General features: G+C 46.7%; 1 protein-coding gene across 1 annotated transcript in view; it reads left to right on the top strand.

Annotated features, from left to right (window-relative positions):
* The window catches only part of CNN1 (calponin 1), a 36,633-nt gene that overhangs the window by 8,279 nt on the left and 5,094 nt on the right, over positions 1 to 23,260 (top strand). The window contains exons 2-6 of the mRNA XM_081176904.1: positions 12,400 to 12,521; positions 15,777 to 15,843; positions 16,743 to 16,880; positions 19,726 to 19,836; positions 21,742 to 21,888. Coding sequence (XP_081033030.1) covers positions 12,400 to 12,521; positions 15,777 to 15,843; positions 16,743 to 16,880; positions 19,726 to 19,836; positions 21,742 to 21,888 — 585 coding nt within the window. The remainder of the gene's footprint in view (positions 1 to 12,399; positions 12,522 to 15,776; positions 15,844 to 16,742; positions 16,881 to 19,725; positions 19,837 to 21,741; positions 21,889 to 23,260) is intronic.

The following is a 23,260-nucleotide window of genomic DNA, read 5'->3' as shown; positions in this document are numbered from 1 at the left end:
CACTGAAATAAAGATCCAGTTTGCCCCTCTGTATGTGCATTTGCGTACACACACAGGTTGTGAGCCTCAATGACGCCCTTCTGGAGGCTTCACGCAGGGCAAAAACCTCAGCTTCCCCCTCCTAGCAGAATCATAGCACTGTAGAGATGGAAGGGACCCTGAGGGTCATCTAGTCCAACCCCCTGCAATGCAGGAATATGCAGCTGGTCCATACAGGGATTGAACCTGCAACCTTGGTGTTATCAGCACCATGGTCTAACCCACTGAGCTATCCAGGCTCCTGTAGCGATGGCGCTGCTGTGATGCTCCTAAGTTCCTATGACAGAAAAATCTGATCACCTCTCTAAACAAAGGACATAATGTGCTTTGTCCCATTAGCTTTCAGTTAGTGCCCAAACTGATTGGCAGCAGTTCCAGACTATTATAATTTTCACTATTTTGGGGTGGGATTCAATCACCCACTGGAAAATTCAGGTTGGCGCTTTTACCCAACAAACGTGCTTCTCTAAAAGACTGGACTGTTTGCAATAAGGAAAGTGACAGGAAAATGTGAGTAACACTTGCTTTGATGCAACACTGCCTAGCCTCTTTGCTAACATATCAACCTGAACGCTCACTAAATGGCCAACGTTGCCAAACCTCCCTGCAAACATGTCTGAGTCAATGCTCAGTAAACAGGTCACGCGAAAGCACCCTTAGCCTCTTGAAAGTTGCTAGTACCTTCAAGGACACGGGTGGTGCTGTGGTCTAAACCACTGAGCCTCTTGGGCTTGCCGATCAGAAGGTTGGCGGTTCGAATCCCCACGACGGGGTGAGCTCCTGTTGCTCTGTCACAGCTCCTGCCAACCTAGCAGTTCGAAAGTATGCCAATGCAAGTAGATAAATAGGTACCACTGCGGCGGGAAGGTAAACAGTGTTTCTGTGCACTCTGGCACTTGTCACAGTTCATGCACCAGAAGCTGTTTAGTCATGCTGGCCACATGACCTGGAAAGCTGTCTGTGGACAAACGCCAGCTACCTCGGCCTGAAAGCGAGATGAGCGCCACAACCCCATAGTTGCCTTTGACTGGCCTTAACCGTCCAGGGGTCCTTTACCTTTTACCTTAGCACCTTCAAATACCAGAAGAGATTTTTGATTCATTAACAATATTTTATTCTCCTTCACCTCTGACCTCTTGCAACTGCAGCACATCAGAAAACCATAGATTTCAAGGGACTAAAGAGGCCAGATAATGCAGAGGGAGAACTTGGTTGAAGTACACTAACACACACCACAGTCTCTGGCGTGGAAAGTTTTTGACCCCCCTGGCATTTGTTCAACTTTGGAACAAGTTAACCTTATTCACACATGATGCTGGCCATAAACTATGGTTAGATAAATGAGCTATCATGGAGTGGCTGGATGCAGAGGAGCAGTGGGAGACACCAGCTAGGGTACCCTCAGGGGAGCCTCCAGTGGTAGAAGGCTCAGTGCCAGGGGAGTAGTGGTGGGACGACAGTGAGTGGTCAGAGGGAGAAGAGGGAGCAGAATGGGAGGAGGAGGTGTCAGAAGCTGAAGAGATAACAGGGTTTAGTGAGCAGGAAGAGGCTGTTGCAGAAGGAATTGGAGGCAGAAGCAGAGTGGGAGGGGGGAGTGTCAAGAGGCAGGGGGGAGACAGGCTGCTGAAGAAGCCAAGGAATCTCCCCCTTCTGCTATGACCAGCTCCCCTCCTGCTTGGTCTCCCAGAACATGGAGAGGAATGAAGAGGGAGGAGCAAAGAGAGACAAGACAACAGATGCTTACGGAGAAGAGGGAGCAGACTGGGAGGAGGTGGTGTCGGAAGCTGAAGAAATAACAGGGTATGGTGAGCAGGAAGACTCTGTGGCAGAGAACAGTTCAGAATTAGAGGCAGATGCAGAGGCTGGAGAGGACAAGGGCCAAGAGGCAGAGATGAGACAAGTAGCTGAAGAAGCCGGGGAGCCCCCCCCCCCCCGCTGCGATAAGCTCGCCTCCCCGCTGGTCTCCCAGAGGTCCTTCCCAAAGACAGACAAGGTGGATAAATCTCAGGTTGCTTGGGAAGGTCCCGGGAAAGGATGAGACTTAGGGAGCAGTGGGAAGACGGGGACCTTTGGTCCTTGCAACTGCTTCGTTGGGGCAAGACCTACTAGGAAGGGGTGTTTCTTTGAATAAAGGGTTAACTTCAATATCTGTATGTTTTATGATGGGCAGTGCCCCACCAACTTCAGCCTGCTCTCTGCCAGCTCCCATCTGCCTCCTTTCTCACTTGGAACTGGTCCAAGGGATGACAACTACCTGTCGGCTTCTCCTCCTTAGTCTCAAGTGTTTTCCGGGTATCAAGAGAGGAGGATGGGGGCAAGGCTAGAATTAGTTGGCTCTGCCTACTATTGGGCACCAGGCCCAATGGACCACCAGCCGCCACTAGGTGTTCTAATGTGGGCTGCGCATTCACTAACCTCATGATCATAGGATAGAGTTGACATATTTCAAAATGTGAAAAGTTGTTGAGCAAAATTTGGCAAAAATGACACTGCCAACATGGGTTGCCATATGTCCGGATTCCCCCCAGACATTTTTCCGATTTCCACCCGGACACTGCTTCCAACTGCAGTATTCCAGGTATGTCCAGGAAATTCTGGACATACGGCAACCCTATAGTAGGAGCCAACTCCTAGGTGGATGGGCATTGCCATTCAAATGGTGTGTGTGCACTGTGTCATGTGACCAGTTATGTGGGGCAGGGCTTACCTGGGCCCCCCAATATTTTATTCAAGTTGGCACCCCTGCTCATGGTGTTCACTTATTTTTATGGTATCGATACCACAATTACTCGTGCACACATCAGTCTGTTGAATGGACAGGGAGGCTCTAAATTTCCCCACAAATTGTAATTTAAGAAAACCCAGTGTCCACACAATGCTGGTCATGCAGTTCAGTACGGACAACATTACAAATGACAATACATTGTTGGTACTCCTTGTTCCAGGTATTAAGTAGCTCGTTGAGTGCACCCTGGCAGCCACCTGGGTTACCTGCCATTACATCAAAACGCTACCTATGTGATATAGCCTGAAGAACACTACAGTCTCATCTGCTCCTACAGAACAAAGAACTCCTGCTGACTCACACAAGTGAGTCAGTTAAGCCACTTGTCACGGGCGGAAAAATCAGAATGCTTGGCAATGCTTTTTAACATTTTTTCTTATTTGTTTTGCAAACAGCTAGCTGTAGGGTTTTAAGCTTCATACAGCGGGGGGAAGCATTAACCAAAATGGTCAGACATGATGCTTTAGAGTTCCAAACCAAATATGAAAACAGTGTTCAGAAGAGCTCAGTGAAGGTGCTTATCAATATTGGGAAAGGTTCCCCCCCCCAAAAAAAAACAACCAACAACACACACACCTCACTTGCATTATTTTAGGCACTGGTTGCAAACATAACAATCAGCTTGCGGCTTTTGAGTTATGTTTCAGTAAGGCTTAGCCCCCAAGAAGATAAAACAAATGAATAGGGAATCTTAAGATCACTTCTAACACTTTGTGTTTAGCCAAATGTCCACACAAAAGTCCTGCTCAGCCCACTATGTCTTTGAAACATCCCAGCAGAGGGATAAATCCTTGTGGATCTGGGACGGACACATCCCCCATTTTTCTCCCAAGTTTGGTGAATTCCTCCTAGAGGGGACACAGCCTGTTTGGGTTGGCAGAGCTCCCTGGCACTAGCTGAAGGTATGAAGTTGCCTCACGTCCAGAGAGAGGGCCCAAGGAATGCTTTCTCTCTCGCTCTCTCAGCTGCAGCCTGGGCTGCCAAGTACCAAGAATGGAGAGGAGCAATGCTATCAGAGCACCTCTGAGATCCAACGCAGGCAGTCCGTATACAAAACTGAGCAGCCTGCTTGCCATGAATGCAGAAGCTGCTCCTGTGGCCCACCCTATGTCACTACTGAACTACAGCTCCCATAATGCTTGACCATTGGCCATGCTGTCTGGGGCTGATGGGAGTTGGAAACATCTGAAGGTCCACCCCTGGTCAGACTCCTAATGGCAAAGGCATGGTTCTGGGACCAAGGATGAGGGCATGGCATCAGTAGTACCTCTGGTTTACAAATTCCTTTCTGGATACATTGCCAGGAGATTAGGCTGACATTCCAGCCCTGATCTCTCTGTTAAATTCTTCCTCTGACTCAGTGCATGTCCTCAAAAGTCTTTCTCTTCTCTCTCTCAGAGTGCATTCTTGTTCACCTTTTAACATTGGATTCTACCACCAAAGGAGCTACTCTACATCTGCTCTGCTCTGGACTTTAATCGTTTTCATTTGCTCCCTAATGAATTAATTCTGTTCATGGTGTTAAAAAGAATTCTAAGGTCATAAATGAAATGAATTTTCACAAGCAATGCTATTTTTCTTGAAAAAGAGGTGCTGGAACTCACCATGGTGGAATCTACACACATATTTTAAAAATGCTGTGAAAATACTTTAAAAAAAACCAACATTTTGAAAAATGCATTGAATTTGTCATAGCTCACAGTTGCCATCTAGTGTCACATTTGTATATTGCACTTTACAACACATTTAAAACATTTATTTGCAGCTGTTCTAAACCACTGAGCCTTGGGCTTGCTGATCAGAAAGGTCAGGGGTTCGAATCCCCGCAATGGGGTGAGCTCCCATTGCTCGGTCCCTGCTCCTGCCAACCTAGCAGTTCGAAAGCACGTCAGAGTGCAAGGAGGTAAATAGGTACTGCTCTGGCGAGAAGGTAAACGGCGTTTCTGTGTGCTGCTCTGGTTCACCAGAAGCGGCTTAGTCATGCTGGCCACATGACCCAGAAAAACTGTCTGCCGACAAACGCTGGCTCTCTTGGGCAGTAAAGTGAGATGAGCATCGCAACCCCAGAGTCGTTCTCGACTGGACTTAACTGTCAGGGGTCCTTTACCTATTTTAGCTGAGTCCTTAGAATGCCTCCCTCATTCTCTTAGAATGGCAATGGCGCCCACCTGAGAGGTGCCAGAAATGAGTTCTGGTGAGTTCTAGCTGAAAAAAAGCCCTGTTCATAAGTGCACAAGGTAAACACACATACTTAAGTAGATAAACCACATGTCTGAAACAGTACAAGAGAGCAATCCCAAAACCATTCTCTTAAATGATCCCAAATATTGTCTCTGCAGTTGAAGGACATATCTTAGAAAAACCCTTTCCAATAGTTCTTTTCAATTACAAGTCCTTCAAATCCAGTCAAAAGAGCGTATTTTGTCTATGAATAGGGGAGGTCTGGGACAATGGTTTCAGGAATTACATTATTTGCCATTTCAAAAAAAATGGCCCAGACAGGCTAGAACAAGGCAATCAGCACACATTATTATCCACACTCTCAAATTTCTGTTGTAGACCAGGGGTAGGCAACCTAAGGCCTGGGGGCTGGATCCGGCCCAATCGCCTTCTCAATCTGGCCCGTGGATGGCCTGGGAATCAGCATGTTTTTACATGAGTAGAATGTGTGCTTTTATTTAAAATGCATCTTTGGGTTATTTGTGGGGCATAGGCATTCACTCGGTTCCCCCCCCTCCAAAATATAGTCCTGCCCCCTCCCCACATGGTCTGAGGGACAGTGGACCAGCCCACAGCTGAAAAAGGTTGCTGACCCTTGTTGTAGACAATCTCTTTCTGTGATGTTTTTGGGTGGCAGTTGGGCTTTGGCTAAGAGATCAGGCAATTTCTAAAGTCTTTAAAAACTGCTACACGCTTTTGTTGTGGGTCCTCCTTGCCTCCTTGCAAGCGGTGGGCGGGGGGACGGGCGGTCCTGTTGAAACAGGAAAAGGAAGATCTGCCTTGCTTTGACTGGTTCCTTCATCCATCCACTCTTCTCTTTTGTAAATATAATTTTATTTATCATTTCCCATTTTACAGCAAAACATACAAATAAACAAAACCTGAGGGAGAACACATGGGAGGGGGAGAGTCAATCAGTGACAGGCAGTTGAGGCTGCTAAGGATGCAGGAGGCCTATGTTTTCCATCAGTATCTCTACAACAATGAAAGTTAGATATAAGGACTGGATGTTTTATTTTATTTTTTAATAAAATTTTTATTGGTTTTTCACAGTTTTTATGAACACAAACATTACACAATACAAACAAACAAACACATAAACAAACATGTATAATTTCGAATCCTTTTTTCTTAGACCTTACTTCACCGACTACCCCATACCTCCCCTTTCTGCAGCCCAATTTCCAAATTTGTTTCAGCAAATCCTACCCCTTGGTTTTATCAAATTTTCCCTTATTCTTTTCTTTTACTTAATCTTTTACAGCTGTAATCCCCTTTTTTCCAAAACCTCAACATTTTAGCATTCCTTAATTTTACAATATTTCTTAAGATAAATTTTAAATTTCTTCCAATCTTCATCCGCCGTCTCTTTCCCCTGGTCACGGATTCTGCCAGTCATTTCCGCCAGTCCCATGTAGTCTATCACCTTCATCTGCCATTCTTCCAGAGTGGGTAGATCTTGTGTCTTCCAATACTTTGCAATGAGTATTCTTGCTGCTGTTGTAGCATACATAAAAAAAGTTCTGTCTTTCTTTGACACAAATTGGCTGACAATGCCCAAGAGAAAGGCCTCTGGTTTCTTAGGGAAAGTACATTTAAGTACCTTTTTTATTTCATTATATATCATTTCCCAGAAAACCTTAATCTTCAGGCACGTCCACCAAAGGTGGTAGAAAGTACCTTCAGTTTCTTTGCATTTCCAACACTTGTTATCAGGCAAATGGTAGATTTTTGCTAGCTTGACTGGATGTTTTAAATTGGATGTGCAAACTTAGATTTGTGATTCAATTGTAAAATGCAAAATTGGAAGAAAAAAAATTAAGCAAATTACATATAAGATTCTCAGGCTGCATTTGCATGTATCTTTTAACTTGGCTTCTCTCAGTGAGGGAACTGCCAGAAGGCCCTCGGCGCTGGACCTCAGTGTCCGGGCAGAACGATGGGGGTGGAGACGCTCCTTCAGGTATACTGGACCGAGGCCATTTAGGGCTTTAAAGGTCAGCACCAACCCTTGTTCCTATTTCTGTCAAGCATTGCATCCTGCGCTCAACCATACAGCCAGCTTATGAGGGAAAATCTAGAGGCAGTGAAACAGCAGAAGGTTGGGAGAGTCCTATAGCCTGCAGAAATCCCCACAAAATTCAAAGCGAATCTCTCCAGCCAGGAGCATGGGATGAGAGCCATCAGAACAGAATGTTGTCAGAGGCTCAGCGTCCTGCCAGCTTTAGAAGGGCTTAGGAAATACTGTATTAGATTTTCCTCATTGGATTGCTGTATTAGAATGAGCTGTTCCCCAAATCAAAATCTGAGTGGAACGCATTGTGGATGGCTGCTGCGTTGGCTGGCTTCGATCAGATTACGTCATAGGAATGCTTACCCTGAAGTCATTGTGGGTTTTGTTGTTGTTTTAAAGTAACCTACAGCAGCTGCGGGAAGCTGCAATCTGGATCAAAAAATCACAAAGGGAACTTTTCTAATACAAATCCTGCCCCTTTCTCCCCACTGAATTAAACCCAGTGGGAAGGAAAATACAGGCATTTGAAACTTCACCCCACTATGTGCCAAAAAAGAAGCTCAGAGAAGATTTTGAGCAGTGGGTAAGCCTGGCGTGAAAGAGAGAAGCACTCACTTGTTACATCTGGATATATAACCCAGGTTGCTCTTCCTCAGTTTCTTGGGGTTTAAGATGGACCAAACCAAACTGATACAATCTATATTGTGACAGGTGAAGCCTTTGCCACTGTTTGGACAAGTTAGGGCATATCCACACTTAGCTCTCGTTATGTACTGAGTTGAATAGGAGCCAAAATGCAGCAGTCTGATTGGTCCTAGAACAATAGGATTCAGAATTCAGCAGTCTGATTGGTCCTAGAACAATAGAACCCAGAATGCAGCAGTCTGATTGGTCCACAGGAGCCACCCAATCCAGCTCCAGGTGGAAGTGAATCCACAACCTGATTGGCCTACAGGAGAATCCTGGAATTAGCCAATCACGTGGGGCCCATTGTGTAATAATGTATATAAAGCAGACATTCTGGGGGAACTTCCATTCCTCCTCACCACTATGAGCTGAATAAAGAGCATGAAATCCACTCTCGACTCTGAGTATATTTCAGCTCTCTTCTCTCTGCTCTCCCTCTCTCTCTCCCCTCCCCCACCCACCCACCCAGGGGAAAATCACTCTTTATCACTCAATCGGAACAAACAGCAATTTGGTTTTGCCCAGACTATTCATGCCAAGAAAGCTTGGGTCAAGCGCAAAACTGCTTGGAACCATGTTTTCTAGGCACAGCACAAGTGATGAGCCCTTGGTGTGATGATTGAAAGACGATTTCATGATAACCATGAAATAAGGTTCATATTCTAAGGGGAAGGGATTTAAAGCTCACCCAGGCTCCAAAGAAGGAACAGTGTGGGTTTGGTGGAGGACTTGAAAACTGTGTGGGAAGAGACCCCAAAAGTCAAGAGGAGCTGAGGGCCGGAAGCACCCTATCTAGCGTAACTAAAAGAAGGATGTAGAGTCAGCACAATAGATTGAGGGGGCTTCCTAATGGGGGCCTTATATCACAAATAGGTCATAAAGACCTTATTTTTCTGTATGCACATTTGGTACATTAGGTAAAGGGACCCCTGACCGTTAGGTCCAGTCGTGGCCGACTCTGGGGTTGCGACACTCATCTCGCTTTACTGGCCGAGGGAGTCGGCATACAGCTTCCGGGACATGTGGCCAGCATAACTAAGCCGCTTCTGCTGAACCAGAGCAGTGCACAGAAACGCCGTTTACTTTCTTGCTGGAGTGGTTTAGACCACAGCACCACCCGCATCCCTTATTTGGTACATTAGCTTCCACAAATTCCTGATTTTGTTTTTTCTAGCAGTGGGAGGATTCCCTTCCCTTGGACCATCCTTTGGAATCCCTTTTGGGGCCAGGTAGAGAAACTGCATGCGACACGCGTGGCGCTGTGGGTTAAACCACAGAGCCTAGGACTTGCTGATCGGAAGGTCAGCGGTTCGATTCCCTGCGACGGGGTGAGCTCCTATTGCTCGGTCCCTGCTCCTGCCAACCTAGCAGTTCGAAAGCACACCACAGTGCACGTAGATAAATAGGTACCGTTCCGGCAGGAAGGTAAACAGTGTTTCCGTGCGCTGCTCTGGTTCGCCAGAAGCGGCTTAGTCATGCTGGCCACATGACCCAGAAGCTGTACGCCTGCTCCCTCGGCCAATAAAGTGAGATGAGCGCCGCAACCCCAGAGTTGGTCACGACTGGACCTAATGGTCAGGGGTCTCTTTACCTTTACCTTAGAGAAACTGCATGAGATTTCTCCATGTGCTGGTTACCAGACTGAAGCAGCGATGAGACCTGTGATCCTGCCTGCTCTGGGAGATTCGTTTTTTAAATAAAAAACCTACAAGGGCAGCACAGATGACGGTTGCTGCAGTGGTTTTGGTTTTAATGGCTTAATCATCTGGCTTCTTGGGCTGGCAGAGAGTGGCTGAGATATCGTCATGGATTTTTTCACAAACCAGCAGATCATAAACTCCTTGAAGCTTTCTCCTGTCACTCAGGCAGCACACTCCCATGGGGCCAGTAGAATCCAAGACCCTAGTTGCTTGGGGGGCTGAAAAAGCCCTTAGAAGGAATGCCAGGACCTGGTTTGCAAGCACATTTCCAAATAAAGAGGCAAGCTGGCGCCAAGGTTGCTTTTCCCAGAGGTACATAAAAACCCAAATACTGGTGACTCGTTGCTCTCTATGGTCGGTATAAGTTTCCCCAGCATTAACATACAGTCCAACAGAGTTGAAAATAGAGACATTCAGGCAGGTAATATCCACTATCAATGATCACTTTCAGAGCATCCTCCTGTCAGACACCACTCCACATTGCTGCAAGCTCTGCTCGGCTTGCTGAACACTATATTCATTAGGTCTGCAACAGTTTGTTCTATGTTGCCTTCAGAAACAGAATGTGTTGTTGACAAACTTACCATTAACTTTAAAAAAAAAAGTTTGATGGAATTTGCAGCCTTATCTGTACATGCTTGCTTTGGGGTGTGCACAGAACCAAAGCCTTTGGTGGAATAGGCATTGTCACCCTCCTCATATTCCATGATAAGACAACCATGGTTGCAATCTTACGCACACATCGTTGGGACAATATTTTGCCAGGGGTGGGTAGCAGAAAATCAGGATATTGGCCAGGTTTGTACATCGCAAGAAGTCAGGTTTGTCTTAAAATGTGGTTTGCTCATGAACATGCTCCCGGTCTCCCATCCTGGCACATCTCAAAGAAGCTATATTATGCCTTGCCTTGTTTCAACCCACTATGATCAGCAAGCCAGAATTAAACCTTGGTTTTCTTTGAAACAAACACTCCGGCTAGAGAGAACCAAGCTCACAAGGGGCAGAATAGAGACCTATGTGGTAGGAGGGCAGCAGAGAGGAGCAAATCCTTTCCTATCAAACCATGGTTTAAGACAAATTTTGACTTGTTATGTCCAAATCTGGTCTTTGACAGCTTGCAATCAAAGCTAATAAGAAAATTAGAAGAGCCCTTTCTTAATTCCAGTTCCACATCTTGGTCTGGGGGGGGGTTGCCCTATTTCACCACCTGCAGTGAAATTAAAAGGTGAGGACCCCACTAAAGCCTCTCTTACCTGAGTTGCATGCTGGCACCTGTGAAGCAGCAGTGACAGGTTCCAGTAAGAACTTGTGGAGCCCTCTTGAGATATCACGAGATTTGAGCAAGATCTCGTGACATCTTGCCAGAGCCACTTCTCTGTTCGTGGTGTGGGTCTGTAAGGGTACCACGTTTTTGGACTTCCACCATTGGCCTTGTCCTGGTTCCACATATGTCGCCATTAAACACCCCTGAAAATTATAGTGGAACCTTGGGTTGCGAACGTGATCTGTGTGGGAGGCATGTTCACAACCCGCAGCACCGCATCTGGGCATGCGCGTGACATGATTTGGTGGTTCTGCGCATGCGCGAGCGCTGAAACCCAGAAGTAACCCATTCTGGTACTTCCGGGTTCTGCGCGTCCGTAACCCAAAAACGCGCAGCCCGCAGCGTTCGCAATCCGAGGTACAGGCATTCCAAAGAACAGAAGTGCAACCAACATACCAAACAATTTGCACCCCATCGTTGAAAAGTGTGTGTGTGTGTGTGTGTACGCGCACCTACAGGCACCTTCCCACTTGTGCATGACCACAAGCACATGACCGCTGATGTGCACACTGTTTTTGGCACTAAAAGGGGGGTGGGGCAGGGGCAGAATGGGGTGAACCGGATCGGAATGGACTGACGTGCAGTGGTCATGAATGGAACCCCAGTTAGCAGGAATTCCCCTGTATATAGAAAATTAGCAAAGAAATGAAAGCCAGCTTCAGTTTCACAACTCCTTGAAACTAGCTTGAACATACTTAAGAAGTTCAGAATTAAAGTGTGCAGATAGCACAATTTAAGGAAGAAATGAGTGCATTTGGATACAGCATTGCATGCAATATTGATTTGTTAATGTTGTGCAAATATTTTGCCTTTCCTTGGTGTTGAAAATGAGCAGATCTTGACCATAATGCTTCATCGTGATCCGAATTACTCCTTAGCTGTACATGAACCTTACTTCTCAAAGTAAACAATGAGGCCACCTCTGGCCAGTTAAGCACATAATGGCCCTGCTGGATCAGACCAAAGGGGGCCAATCTAGTCCAGCATTCTGTTTCCAGAGGTGGATTTAGGGCGGTGCACAGGGTGCTGAGCCAAGAAGACACCTTCCCACCTCCCTCCCAAAGCCTAGTTAGCCCATGTCCAGCATTGGGATGGAGCTGAGAGGGCTCTAGGACCCTGCCAGAGCCTTGCACCTCCTTTCCAAAGCCCAGCACCTTGCTGAGCCAGCTTCGGGAAGGCAGCATAAGTGTTTGTGTGTCAAATTTTGGCCTCACGCTGGGTGCCATATTACCAAGGTCCTCCCCTGCTCCTTCCCACAGTGACCACCTGCGAGATTGGCTGTGAGAAGCCCCACAAGAAGGAATCGTAAGGGCGATAGTCCTCTCTTGCTGCTGTTTACTCCCTATTGCATTCAGCGCTATGCTGCTTTCGATACTGAATGTAATATGTAGCTATCATCACTAGTAGCCATCGACTGTCTTATCCTCAGTTAATTCTCCTAATCCCTTGCAAGCCTTAACAGGCCCTTCCCTGGAATGGAGATTGCAGCCTTCTGCTAAAAAAGGCTTTCCAGGTCTGCTGTCATTTGCAGGTGCAAACATGATCAAAAGGCTGGACATTAGCATCACTTTAGTGGCCAGAGCTTCACCAGACATTGGACCTAATTCCAAAATACTCTGTTCCTCTACAGCTAGCACAAAAATACGATCCCCAGAAGGAGCACGAACTGCGGCAATGGATTGAGGAGCTGACTGGGAAGCGCATCGGAGAAAACTTTATGGAAAGTCTGAAAGATGGAGTCATCCTTTGCGAGTAAGGAACTAGGGGTGGGGGACATGTCTGGTAACCTCCACGAGTCTTGGGTGCTTTTTTGAAGGGTGGGCACCAAAGAATATCACCACCCACACCCTGGCACCCAGAACCTGCAGCTGTTGTTATGATAGACAAATTGTATGACAGGACCAAGCAGTACGTAACCTACAGGGAAAAGGTGCCCAACGCTGGCAAGAAACAACAGTTTAAGAGAGTTCATAGTGGGTTTGAATAATGCACACCCATGAGGCAAGGTGGGGCAGTTGCCTCAGGACATCACACTTCAGGTAACTGGAAGGGGCAGCAGATCCTGCCTCTATGAAGCACACCCTACACTTCTTGGGACGTGGGTGGCGCTGTGGTCTAAACCACTGAGCCTCTTGGGCTTGCCAATTGGAAGGTCAGCAGTTCGAATCCCCCCGACGGGGTGAGCTCCCATTGCTCTGTCCCAGCTCTTGCCAACCTCGCAGTTTGAAAGCACACCATCGCAATTAGATAAATAGGTACCACTGCGGTGGGAAGGTAAATGGCATTTCTGTGCGCTCTGGCTTCCATATAGCTGATTCCCTAGTTCCACTAGTGGGAGCCTGTGCAAAGGTACAAGGACTTTCACTAGTGCATTGGGGCTGCCCATCCCTGTGTGCCCAGTAGCCTCCCAGTTGGCTCAGGAGGCTCGAGAGCACCCACAGAGCAGCGCATAGAAAGAGGAAAGGGAGGTTGTTCTGTCAGTCACGTAGAAATGCTTCTGTTGATGGACCATTTGTTTTAATGTATCATTGAGTTCCTCTGTAAGTGGCAAAAAGTGTGCTTATCTGCCGGCCCCAGTCACAAGATCAGACACCATGTTCCAAGCCTATGCTTGGATCTAGTGACAGACAGTGAAAGAGCAGTCCCATTGCCAAATTCCCACCCTGCCTCAATGTCTTTGCAGGATGTTTAAGGACAAAAGACGGGACGTGGGTGGCGCTGTGGGTTAAAGCTTTGGGCTCGCCGATCAGAAGGTCGGCGGTTCGAATCCCCACAACGGGGTGAGCTCCTGTTACTCTGTCCCAGCTCCTGCCAACCTAGCAGTTTGAAAGCACATCAAAGTGCAAGTAGATAAATAGGTACCTCTCCGGTGGGAAGGTAAACGGCGTTTCCGTGCGCTGCTCTGGTTCACCAGAAGCGGCTTAGTCATGCTGGCCACATGACCCGGAAGCTGTACGCCGGCTCCCTCGGCCAATAAAGCGAGATGAACGCTGCAACCCCAGAGTCAGCCATGACTGGACCTAATGGTCAGGGGTCTCTTTATCTTTACCTAAGGACAAAAGACACACAAACCTTGCAGCACATGAGATGATACGCTGCTCTGAGGTCATGGGCCTGACTCTGCAAATAAGCTACACAGCTGAAGCATGAACATTAATGTAGGGTTGCCATGTTTCAAGAAGTAAAAATCCAGACACAAAAGTTTGTTTGTTTGTTTGACTTACATACTGCCCTATACTCGGAGGTCTCAGGGCGTTTCGCAGAAAAGATCACAATATATAAAATCATATATCAAATTAAGAACAATAACCCAAGAACAACCCCCACCCATAAAGAGCCACATTTTAAAAGGAAGTTGAGCTTTTTATGGGAAATTGACCGAAAAAGGCAAAGAGTGATACACACACGTCACACACTTCCTAGTTCTGCTGGCAAAACCCCAAATATTTTGTCGATTTCTCAAAATTCTCACACACACACACACCCCGACGCAAATTTCACTATTGGAATCTCGGGGGAAACTGGATGTGTGGCAACCCTAACTAACTGAAATTATGTTGATGGATTTTACAGAAAAAGTCCAGCTGTCATAAGAACTTTCAGGCCAGCCGCAATGCTAGGTTTTACATAAAATGTTCTGGCAACCAGCCCAGAGGTCAAACAACCTAGCTGATGGTTGGTGTTTTTCCCTGATCGTTTGGCAACCCTACTCACCACCCCAGCCAATTGGCAGAGAGGTGGACTCGTTCCTGCCTTCCATGAGACTGCTTTACCTATTTATCATTTTGAATATTAAAAAAAAATTTAAATCCCTCTGACAAATGAGCTCAACACCACTCAAACTTAGAAAGCAACACCTGCCGTTCTCTTATTTCCCTCTAGCATCAAGCTAGATTTTTAAAAACTTGACTTCCTCCTAAAGATAGTTTGATAGTTGGAAAGAAAAAACAACAACTTAAAATTGGGAAAATTCAGCAATAATCATCAACAGGTTTTTGTTGTGAGTAGTAAGAGAATTTAATTGCCTTGTTTTAAACAAGAACATATCAGAAGATAATATAGCAATTGAATAGGATTGCTGTTCATCTTTTTATTATGTTTTATTATATTTTCTATGGTGTGTTTTTTGTAACCATCATCTTACAGCTTGAGCAATGGATCATGCAGACCTTTATCTGATCCAGAGGATCTAGTTGTAAACTGAAAAGCAGCAGTATTCATTACCCAATTCTACAATAAGGAATGATCCCAGTGTTTCTATATAACAAGGAGCATTCTTTCTGCTGATTGTATTATAAGCATAGCTGTCAACGTTTCTCCTTTTTTAAGGGAAATTCCCTGATTCCGAATAGGATTCCTTGCAAGAAAAGGGAAAAGTTGACAGCAGTGATTATAAGTACATTTTAGGGCTGCTGCATATACAAGCTGTTTTCTGTACGGAGGTTCCCTGTGTATAGAAAAAGTGTGGTGTAGTGGTGAAGAGCAGTGGTCTCGTAATCTGGTGAACCGGGTTCGATTCCTCACTCCTCCACATGCAGCTGCTGGGTGACCTTGGGCCAGTCACACTTCTTTGAAGTCTCTCAGCCTCACTCACCTCATAGAGTGTTTGTTGTGGGGGAGGAAGGGAAAGGAGAATATGAGCCGCTTTGAGACTCCTTCGGGTAGTGATAAAGCAGGATGTCAAATCCAAACTCTTCCTCCTCCTCCTCCTCCTCCTCCTCCTCTTCTTCTTCCAAAGTATGGTGTCGGAATAAATAAATAAATAAATAAATAAATAAATAAATAAATAAATTGTCCAGTAGCACCTTAGAAACCAACTAACTTTGTTCTGGGTATAAGCTTTCGTGTGCAAGCACACTTCTTCAGTACGGTGTGTTCTTGCATCAAAAGAGTTGCAGATTGGGAAGTCTTGAAGGAGAAACGCATGGCACATGAAGTAATCCTTACACTGAGCAGCACACACGACACTTAAGAAATAAACTTCTTTCTCCCATTTCTGTCTTTCAGCCTCATTAACAAACTCCAACCTGGATCTGTGAGGAAGGTGAACGAGTCCACACAGAACTGGCACCAGGTAAACATTGTTAGGATATTTCCGTTCCACCTTAAAAGGGAGCAGGCTTTGTGAGTCACAGAGTCTGCGCATTTCCTGTTCACAGGATGTTTATGTTTTTCTGTTGCTTTTGTTTCTCTCTCTCGGTGCCTGGACGCTGAAGAAGGCAGTCATGTTTTTCTCTGTTCTGACCAATGCTGAATAAACTTGTAAATATGCTCTCCTGCGTGCATCTTTTGCTGTGCATTATCTGCTGATAAGAGCGTGCACCAGGTCTGGAATGTGGCAAGCTATTTCTGGACCTCGTGTCGCTAATTGCTGATACTGCGTGTCTACGAGAGATCGATGGACGTCCGGAGGCGACGTGGGGCCATGATGGACTTTGTCTCCCTGGCAGTATCCCAACAAACATTCCCTCTAATTCATTGCTAATCCATGTATCTCTCATTAAGTTTGCCTCTCCAAATCTTGCTTTGGAAAGTGGAGTGGAAAAGGATGAACTGATTAAAAAAACTTTAATGATGCACCAGGCATCAAAATCTGCATTAAGAGTTCCTTGGCCAAGCTTTTTCTCTATGGCCATCAGCTTTATCTCCCACAAAAGGCTTCTGCACCATCACACAAAATAACGTGCCCCAATCGCATTTTGCTCTTTGACTTTTGTCCATTATTCCTGCGAGCCTTGATTTAACAACATATGTGCATGTGTGGGGGAAAGAGAGGGCTTGAGCTAAAAAGAGGGTGCTCTCTCCAGAGAAGGGGAATATGTGAGAATCCGGCAACATCTGCATGGCCACAGATCTGTCTGCCACAGATCTATTGCCAATGGGGTATTTGTGGAAGGCAGTCATCGCCTGGACAAGCACGCTAGGGTAAGAAAAGACCCGGCAGATTATTCATTGGCCTCTCCTCTTTTACAGCTGGAGAACATTGGCAACTTCATTAAGGCAATCACAAAATATGGAGTGAGGCCCCACGACACCTTCGAAGCCAACGACCTCTTTGAAAACACAAACCACACTCAAGTCCAGTCTACTCTGATTGCTCTGGCTAGCATGGTAAGTGGCCTGGGACCCCAGCTGCCCATTTTTCCTGGTAAAAATGCAAGTAGCGGTGATGGAACAGCAATTAATAAGAGTGATAAAAGTGTTTCACAAACACGTCCTCAGTAATTTTTTCAGCCAACATCATCCCCATATTATATATGAAGTCAAGAGAACAGTCGCTTGACTGAGGCCACCTGGAGAGTTCATGGCTTAAGATAAGTTTCAAATAGGAGACCCTTAGTTTGTGGCTCTCACTGCCACTGGCTCTGATTCAATATGGGATGGCAGCAGAGATGGGCGATATCTGGTTTTCAGCATCGTGATATATCACCACCTAAACATCACGATATACTGATATATCACAATGTCTGAAATAAGGATAGAGCTGGTTTTCAACTTCATGATATATCACTAGCTAAACAATGCAATATACACTTGTAACTTGGAAGTCGAACGGAATCTGTTCTAGAAGTCTGTTCGACTTCCAAAATGTTCGGAAACCAAATTGCGGCTCCTACAGCCAATCAGAAGCCCCAGAAGCCTCATCAGACGTTCAGGTTCCAAAAGAACATTTGCAAACCAGAACAATCATTTCTGGGTTTGCAGCGTTCGGGAGCCAAAACGTCCGAGTTCCAGGGCATTCAGAATCCAAGGTATGGCTGTACTGATATTGTCACAATGTCAGTAATGAGGGTGGAGCTAGGTTGGCTTCACAGTTGGCATTGGCTGGCTTCACGGTTTCCCCCACATTGTGATTTTTGCACACACCCACTCCCCAGGCTTTGCAATATATTGCCACATCAAAAATTATGAAATGGATTTCATGGTATGGACTTTTGGAAAATATATCAATATATCACCCAGCTCTAGATGGCAGCAACATGCATTAGCAATGTCACCTGTATGCTGTGCACTAGTCTACGCTTGTTACGTTTGCTCAGCCTTTGTCCCTTTCCCTTAAAGGGCAATGCTTATTTTCCTCTCTGACACTGGTGGGCAATGGGAACTCTCATCTCAATATCTAGAGCTTACCGTACTTTTCCGTGTATAAGAGGCCCCCATGTATAAGACACCCCCTATTTTGGGGGTCTAAATTTAAAGAAAATGAGGGGAGATGGCCCAAAGTTGTTGAGCTTTCTTTTAGGGGGAATTGCATGCACGCCATCACCCCAGGAGGGTTGTTGCTGGGGGGCTGGCAAAGTGGACAGCCGCTCCCCCCACAGCGCTGTGGGAAACACTCCCTAGAGCACACACCTCCCGCAGCAGCATGGGGGGGGGATTGTGTGCCTGCCAACCAGCACGCAGCCCCCCTCCCCCCGCCACTATCCATGTAAAGGACGACCCCAGTTTTTGGACATGATTTCTGAGTCAAAAAACTTTGTCTCATACATGGAAAAATACGACATGTTTCGTCAGCAAGGCTCAGCCCCAGAATGTGTCTGCAATTTAAGATCCTAAGCCCTGGAATATAAAGTGAGCTTTTCCTCCCACAACCTATTCCCACCCTCTTGGAACTTAAGGCACAGAGATTCTAGGACAGGTGACCACCTCTCATTTTAAGAAAAGTCTCTTAAGTGCTGAGGCCTGGCCCATCCGATCGAAGCTACAATAAGCCCAGCAGGTCTGAGCAAGGAAAGGCGCCTGCTGGTCTCAGCAAGAGTTCAAAGCAGAACCCTCCTCACTCTTGGAAAAGCAGAAGCTTCTGCTATATACCGTATTTTTCGCTCTATAGGACGCACCGGACAATAGGACGCACCTTGTTTTAGAGGGGGGGAAACAAGGGGAAAAAAATTCTCCCCCTCTCTGCCCAGCACCCCTTCAGCGAAGCGGCAGGAGGCGCTGCACAGAGAGGGGGAGAATTTTCCCCCTCTTGTTTTCCCCCTCTAAAACAAGGTGCCGTTTAACGTGCGTTCAGTCGCCTTCAGGCGGCTACCTTGGAAGCCTGGAGAGCGAAAGGGGTCGGTGCCCACCGACCCCTCTCGCTCTCCAGGCTTCAGGTTCCTTTCGACCTGCTCTTTGGGGCTGGCAGGGGGAAGCCCACCACCAGCCCCAAAGAGCAGGTCGGGGAGCGGGGAAAGGCGCGCAGTGGAGAGGCTCCTGCCATAGCCCCCCACGCACTCTCCAGGCTGGAGAGGTGACACGCAGCTATAGAGGCTCCTGCCGTAGTCGCGCGTCACCTCTCCAGCTAGGAGAGGGTTGTGGGGGGCTGCTTTAGCCGTGCGCGCACTCTCCCGGCTGGAGAGGTGGTGCGCGGCTAAAGAGACTTCTGCCATAGTCGTGCGTCACCTCTCCAGCCGGGAGAGCACGCGCGCAGCTAAAGCAGCCCCCCGCGACCCTCTCCCGGCTGGAGAAGTGGTGTGCAGCTAAAGAGGCTCCTGCCATAGCCGCGCGCCACCTCTCCAGCCGGGAGAGGGTCACGGGGCTATGGCTTCTTCGCTCCATAGGACGCACACACATTTCCCCTTCATTTTTGAAGGGGAAAAAGTGCGTCCTATAGAGCGAAAAATACGGTACCTGAGAGGACAAACTTGCATCTTACCTGTTATGTACTGAAGTTCTCACCCAGGGCCAGCAGGGGGATACTGTAGATAGTTATGCAAATAAGGGATCGAAAGTGATGTTCAGTGATTGGAAAGTTTTAGAAAATTGTTACAGTTACGTTGTACTGGAGCTCTATATAAGCAGGCTGACTGAACCCTTCAGTCCAGTTCTGTTCTAGCCTGTGAATAAACAAGAGCTGTTTGAAGAATCGCTGTGTCGTCTGATATGTTCACCCACAACTTAACATTACCCTTTAGGCATTAGCACAGGGCAAGGGCAAAACTTGAAGGGATTTCTGCCTCTCGCTTTCCTACAGGCCAAGACGAAAGGCATCAAGGTGAACATGGGCGTGAAATACGCTGAGAAACATCAGCGCAAATTCCTGCCTGAAAAGCTGAAGGAAGGACGGAACATCATCGGGCTGCAGGTATGTGACTCCAGAACTTCCTACTGATTTATTCAGTAGGGAATTCTTCCCAACAGAAGATAAATGGACTGCAAGGATGTCCCAAAGGACCATTAGTGTAGTCATGCCCAGGGCCGGGTTTAGGTTTGATGAGGCCCTAAGCTACTGAAGACAATGGGGCCTTTTATATGTCCAGCTGTCCTTTGCCAACAACAAATTGTTGCTGTTTTTTGTGTTTAATATATACTATATGGTAACTTATGGACCTAAAGCTATAAATTATCTAAAGCCATTTCCACATGCTGCCACCCTGGAACAGCTCCCTCTCTCTGAAACTCAGACAGAGAGAGGTACAGTGGTACCTCGGGTTACAGACACTTCAGGTTACAGGCGCTTCAGGTTTCAGACTCTGCTAACCCAGAAATAGTACCACGGGTTAAGAACTTTGCTTCAGGATGAGAACAGAAATCACATGGCGGCAGGGCGGCGGCAGCGGGAGGCCCCATTAGCTGAAGTGGTACCTCAGGTTAAGAACAGTTTCAGGTTAAAAACGGACCTCCAGAACAAATTAATTTCTTAACCCAGGTACCACTGTATTCCAGTGGCAGCAGAAACAGTGACGGGGTGTGTGGGGCAAGGTACTGCCTCTTGCACTTCTGCCACCTGAGGCAGCTGCTTAACCCTGCCTTATGGATGGGCCAGCTCTGCATTCCACTCCAGCATTTCAAAGACACAGATGATAGCACAAATGTAGGGGAAGCTGGCTTATGAGCACTGCATTGCCACCTAGAGGCAGAAGGTGATACTAAAGATGCTTTTTAATAGGGGTTTGGATAGGGTTGCCATAAGGGACGCGGGTGGCGCTGTGGTCTAAACCACAGAGCCTAGGGCTTGCTGATCAGAAGGTCGGGGGTTTGAGTCCCCCTAGCAGTTCGAAAGCACGTCAAATGCAAGTAGATAAATAGGTACCACTCCAGTGTGTGCTGCTCTGGTTCGCCAGAAGCGGTTTAGTGATGTTGGCCACATGACCCAGAAGCTGTCTGCGGACCAGTGCCAGCTCCCTCAGCCTATAGAGCGAGATGAGCACCGCAACCCCAGAGTCCATCCACGACTGGACCTCATGTCAGGGGTACCTTTACCTTTTAGGTAGGGTTGCCATATGTCTGGAATTTCCAGAACGTAGCCGGCATTCAGCCATTGGAAACAGCGCCTGGGTGGAATCACTTAAATGTCTGGAAGTGTATATATTGGTGAATTTCCTTAAAAATAGCTCCAAAACTTCATTAATTTTGCAAAAAGCAAAAAAAAAAAAAAAAAAAAACCCCAGAAAACTCAAAAACATTGGGCAAAACTAAAAACAACATTTGCCCCCTACCCCCGGGTTTTCACTTTTTGAAATATGGCAACCCTAGCTTATATGGAAAATAATTGTGTACAGCTGCAAACGCTGGCAGCATTAAGACAAATGCAACAGTGTAAAAAATTGGTATAGTATTTGTAAAATATGCAGGGATATAAAATATGCAAAATGAACCATGGAAAGAGATGAAGGGAAGTCATTGATATCTTAAGTATGTAAAATGTTTCTCTGAAATTGTAAAAAAGAAAATTTAATAAAAGTCATATTTTTTTAAAAAAAGAAGCCTTACACTGCCTACAGATGCAATATGGCCAGGCTATTCCAGACATAATCTACAGGAATGTGATGGGAACAAATTACAGGAACCCCCCAGCTGTAAGATCTTCCTGAAATCTGGATGAAATCCGTGACAGAACCAGAAATAAATGGAATTCTACATTGTCTAAGTGGCAGGGTAGGGTTGGGGCTTTCCATCTGTGGGTAGCTGAATGGAGACCACTCTTGCAGGGAGACTTGGAGGAGACAGAACAACCAGTCTAACTGTCAACACTGTTTTTGCTTCCTAGATGGGCACCAACAAGTTTGCCAGCCAACAGGGCATGACAGCATATGGCACACGTCGGCACCTCTATGACCCTAAGTTGGGCACAGACCAACCTTTAGATCAAGCTACCATCAGTCTACAGATGGGAACCAACAAGGGGGCTAGCCAGGTAAGAAATGGAGGGGGGAACAAGAATAAATATGTGCGTTGACTATTTAGTATTCCAGTTCTAGCTGGGGTTTCCCCATCAGTGCAATGGTGCCTTGAAAGACTTCTCCTGCTGCCCACGAAGTATCTGTGCAACATTCCTTGCCCACTGCCCCCTTCAGCATGAGGTGGCAAGGGGGTCCTTGGTTTTTCCTCCTTGAAAAGCTCAGAGCCGAAGGACTCTCTGAAAGAGTGCCACTCTTTCTCATTCCCTTTTTTAGCTCTATGTGCTTCTCAAGGCTCAGAGGTCATCTGGGCAGTTGAACCATAGGAATTGGAGCAACTAAGAGAAAGACAGGGATGCGGGTGGCACTGTGGTCTAAACCTCTGAGCCTACGGCTTGCCGATCAGAAGGTCGGCGGTTCGAATCCCCGCAATGGGGTGAGCTCCTGTTTTTCGGTCCCAGCTCCTGCCAACCTAGCAGATTGAAAGTACGTCAAAGTGAAAGTAGATAAATAGGTACTGCTCCAGCGGGAAGGTAAATGGGGTTTCCATATGCTGCTCTGGTTTCGCCAGAAGCGGCTTAGTCATGCTGGCCACATGAACCGGAAAAATTGTCTGTGGACAAACGTCGGCTCCCTTGGCCGGTAAAGCGAGATGAGCACTCCAACCCCAGAGTCGTTCGCAGCTGGACTTAACTGTCAGGGTCCTTTACCTTTACCTTTTTAAGAGAAAAAGGGAACCACTGAGGGTGCAGTGGGTGAGCTGGCCAGGGGACAAAAGAGCATGTGCTGCAGAAATCAGAAGAATGTAGTGCCAGACAGCCAGAAGGTGCACTCACAAAAGTGGATCCAGTAAGATGTATTCTCGTGAAATGACATATTTTCCCCAAGAGTTCATCCAGCCTGTCCACCACGAAATCACAGATCACATCTGTCTCTATTGGCTGCACTGTGAAAATCACAGATCCAGTACCTCCCAGTGCTTCCATGGTTCACATGGATACAAGGCACAAATCCTCATGGATCTGTAAGAGATTCTCAAAACCACCATCAAATCTCAGGTCACCTCTGTACCTACTGATATATTCTGCAATTTATTGGTGGCTTCGTTGGCCTTCTTTGGAGGAAAAAAGCTATGAGAAGCCATGTTTTTGTGGTGCATTTTTTTTAATACTATGCAGTCTTCCAGTGGAAGGTTTGTTTTGATTGTGGCTTTGGTGGGATCCAAATTTAAGAGTATGTTTTAATTCTGCTGGATCTAACTTCTACCCAGACCCCATGGAAAAATAAAGTGTGTGTGTGTGTGTGTGTGTGTGAGAGAGAGAGAGAGAGAGAGAGAGAGAGAGAGAGAGAGAGAGAGATTTCTTTGTCTGGGGTAAGGTAAAGTGTCAT

The sequence above is a fragment of the Podarcis bocagei genome (genome assembly GCF_964188305.1).
Source record: "Podarcis bocagei genome assembly, chromosome: 17".
Classification (NCBI taxonomy): domain Eukaryota; kingdom Metazoa; phylum Chordata; class Lepidosauria; order Squamata; family Lacertidae; genus Podarcis; species Podarcis bocagei.
Note: the sequence above shows the minus strand (reverse complement) of the source record. Positions and strands in the feature narration are given on the sequence as shown.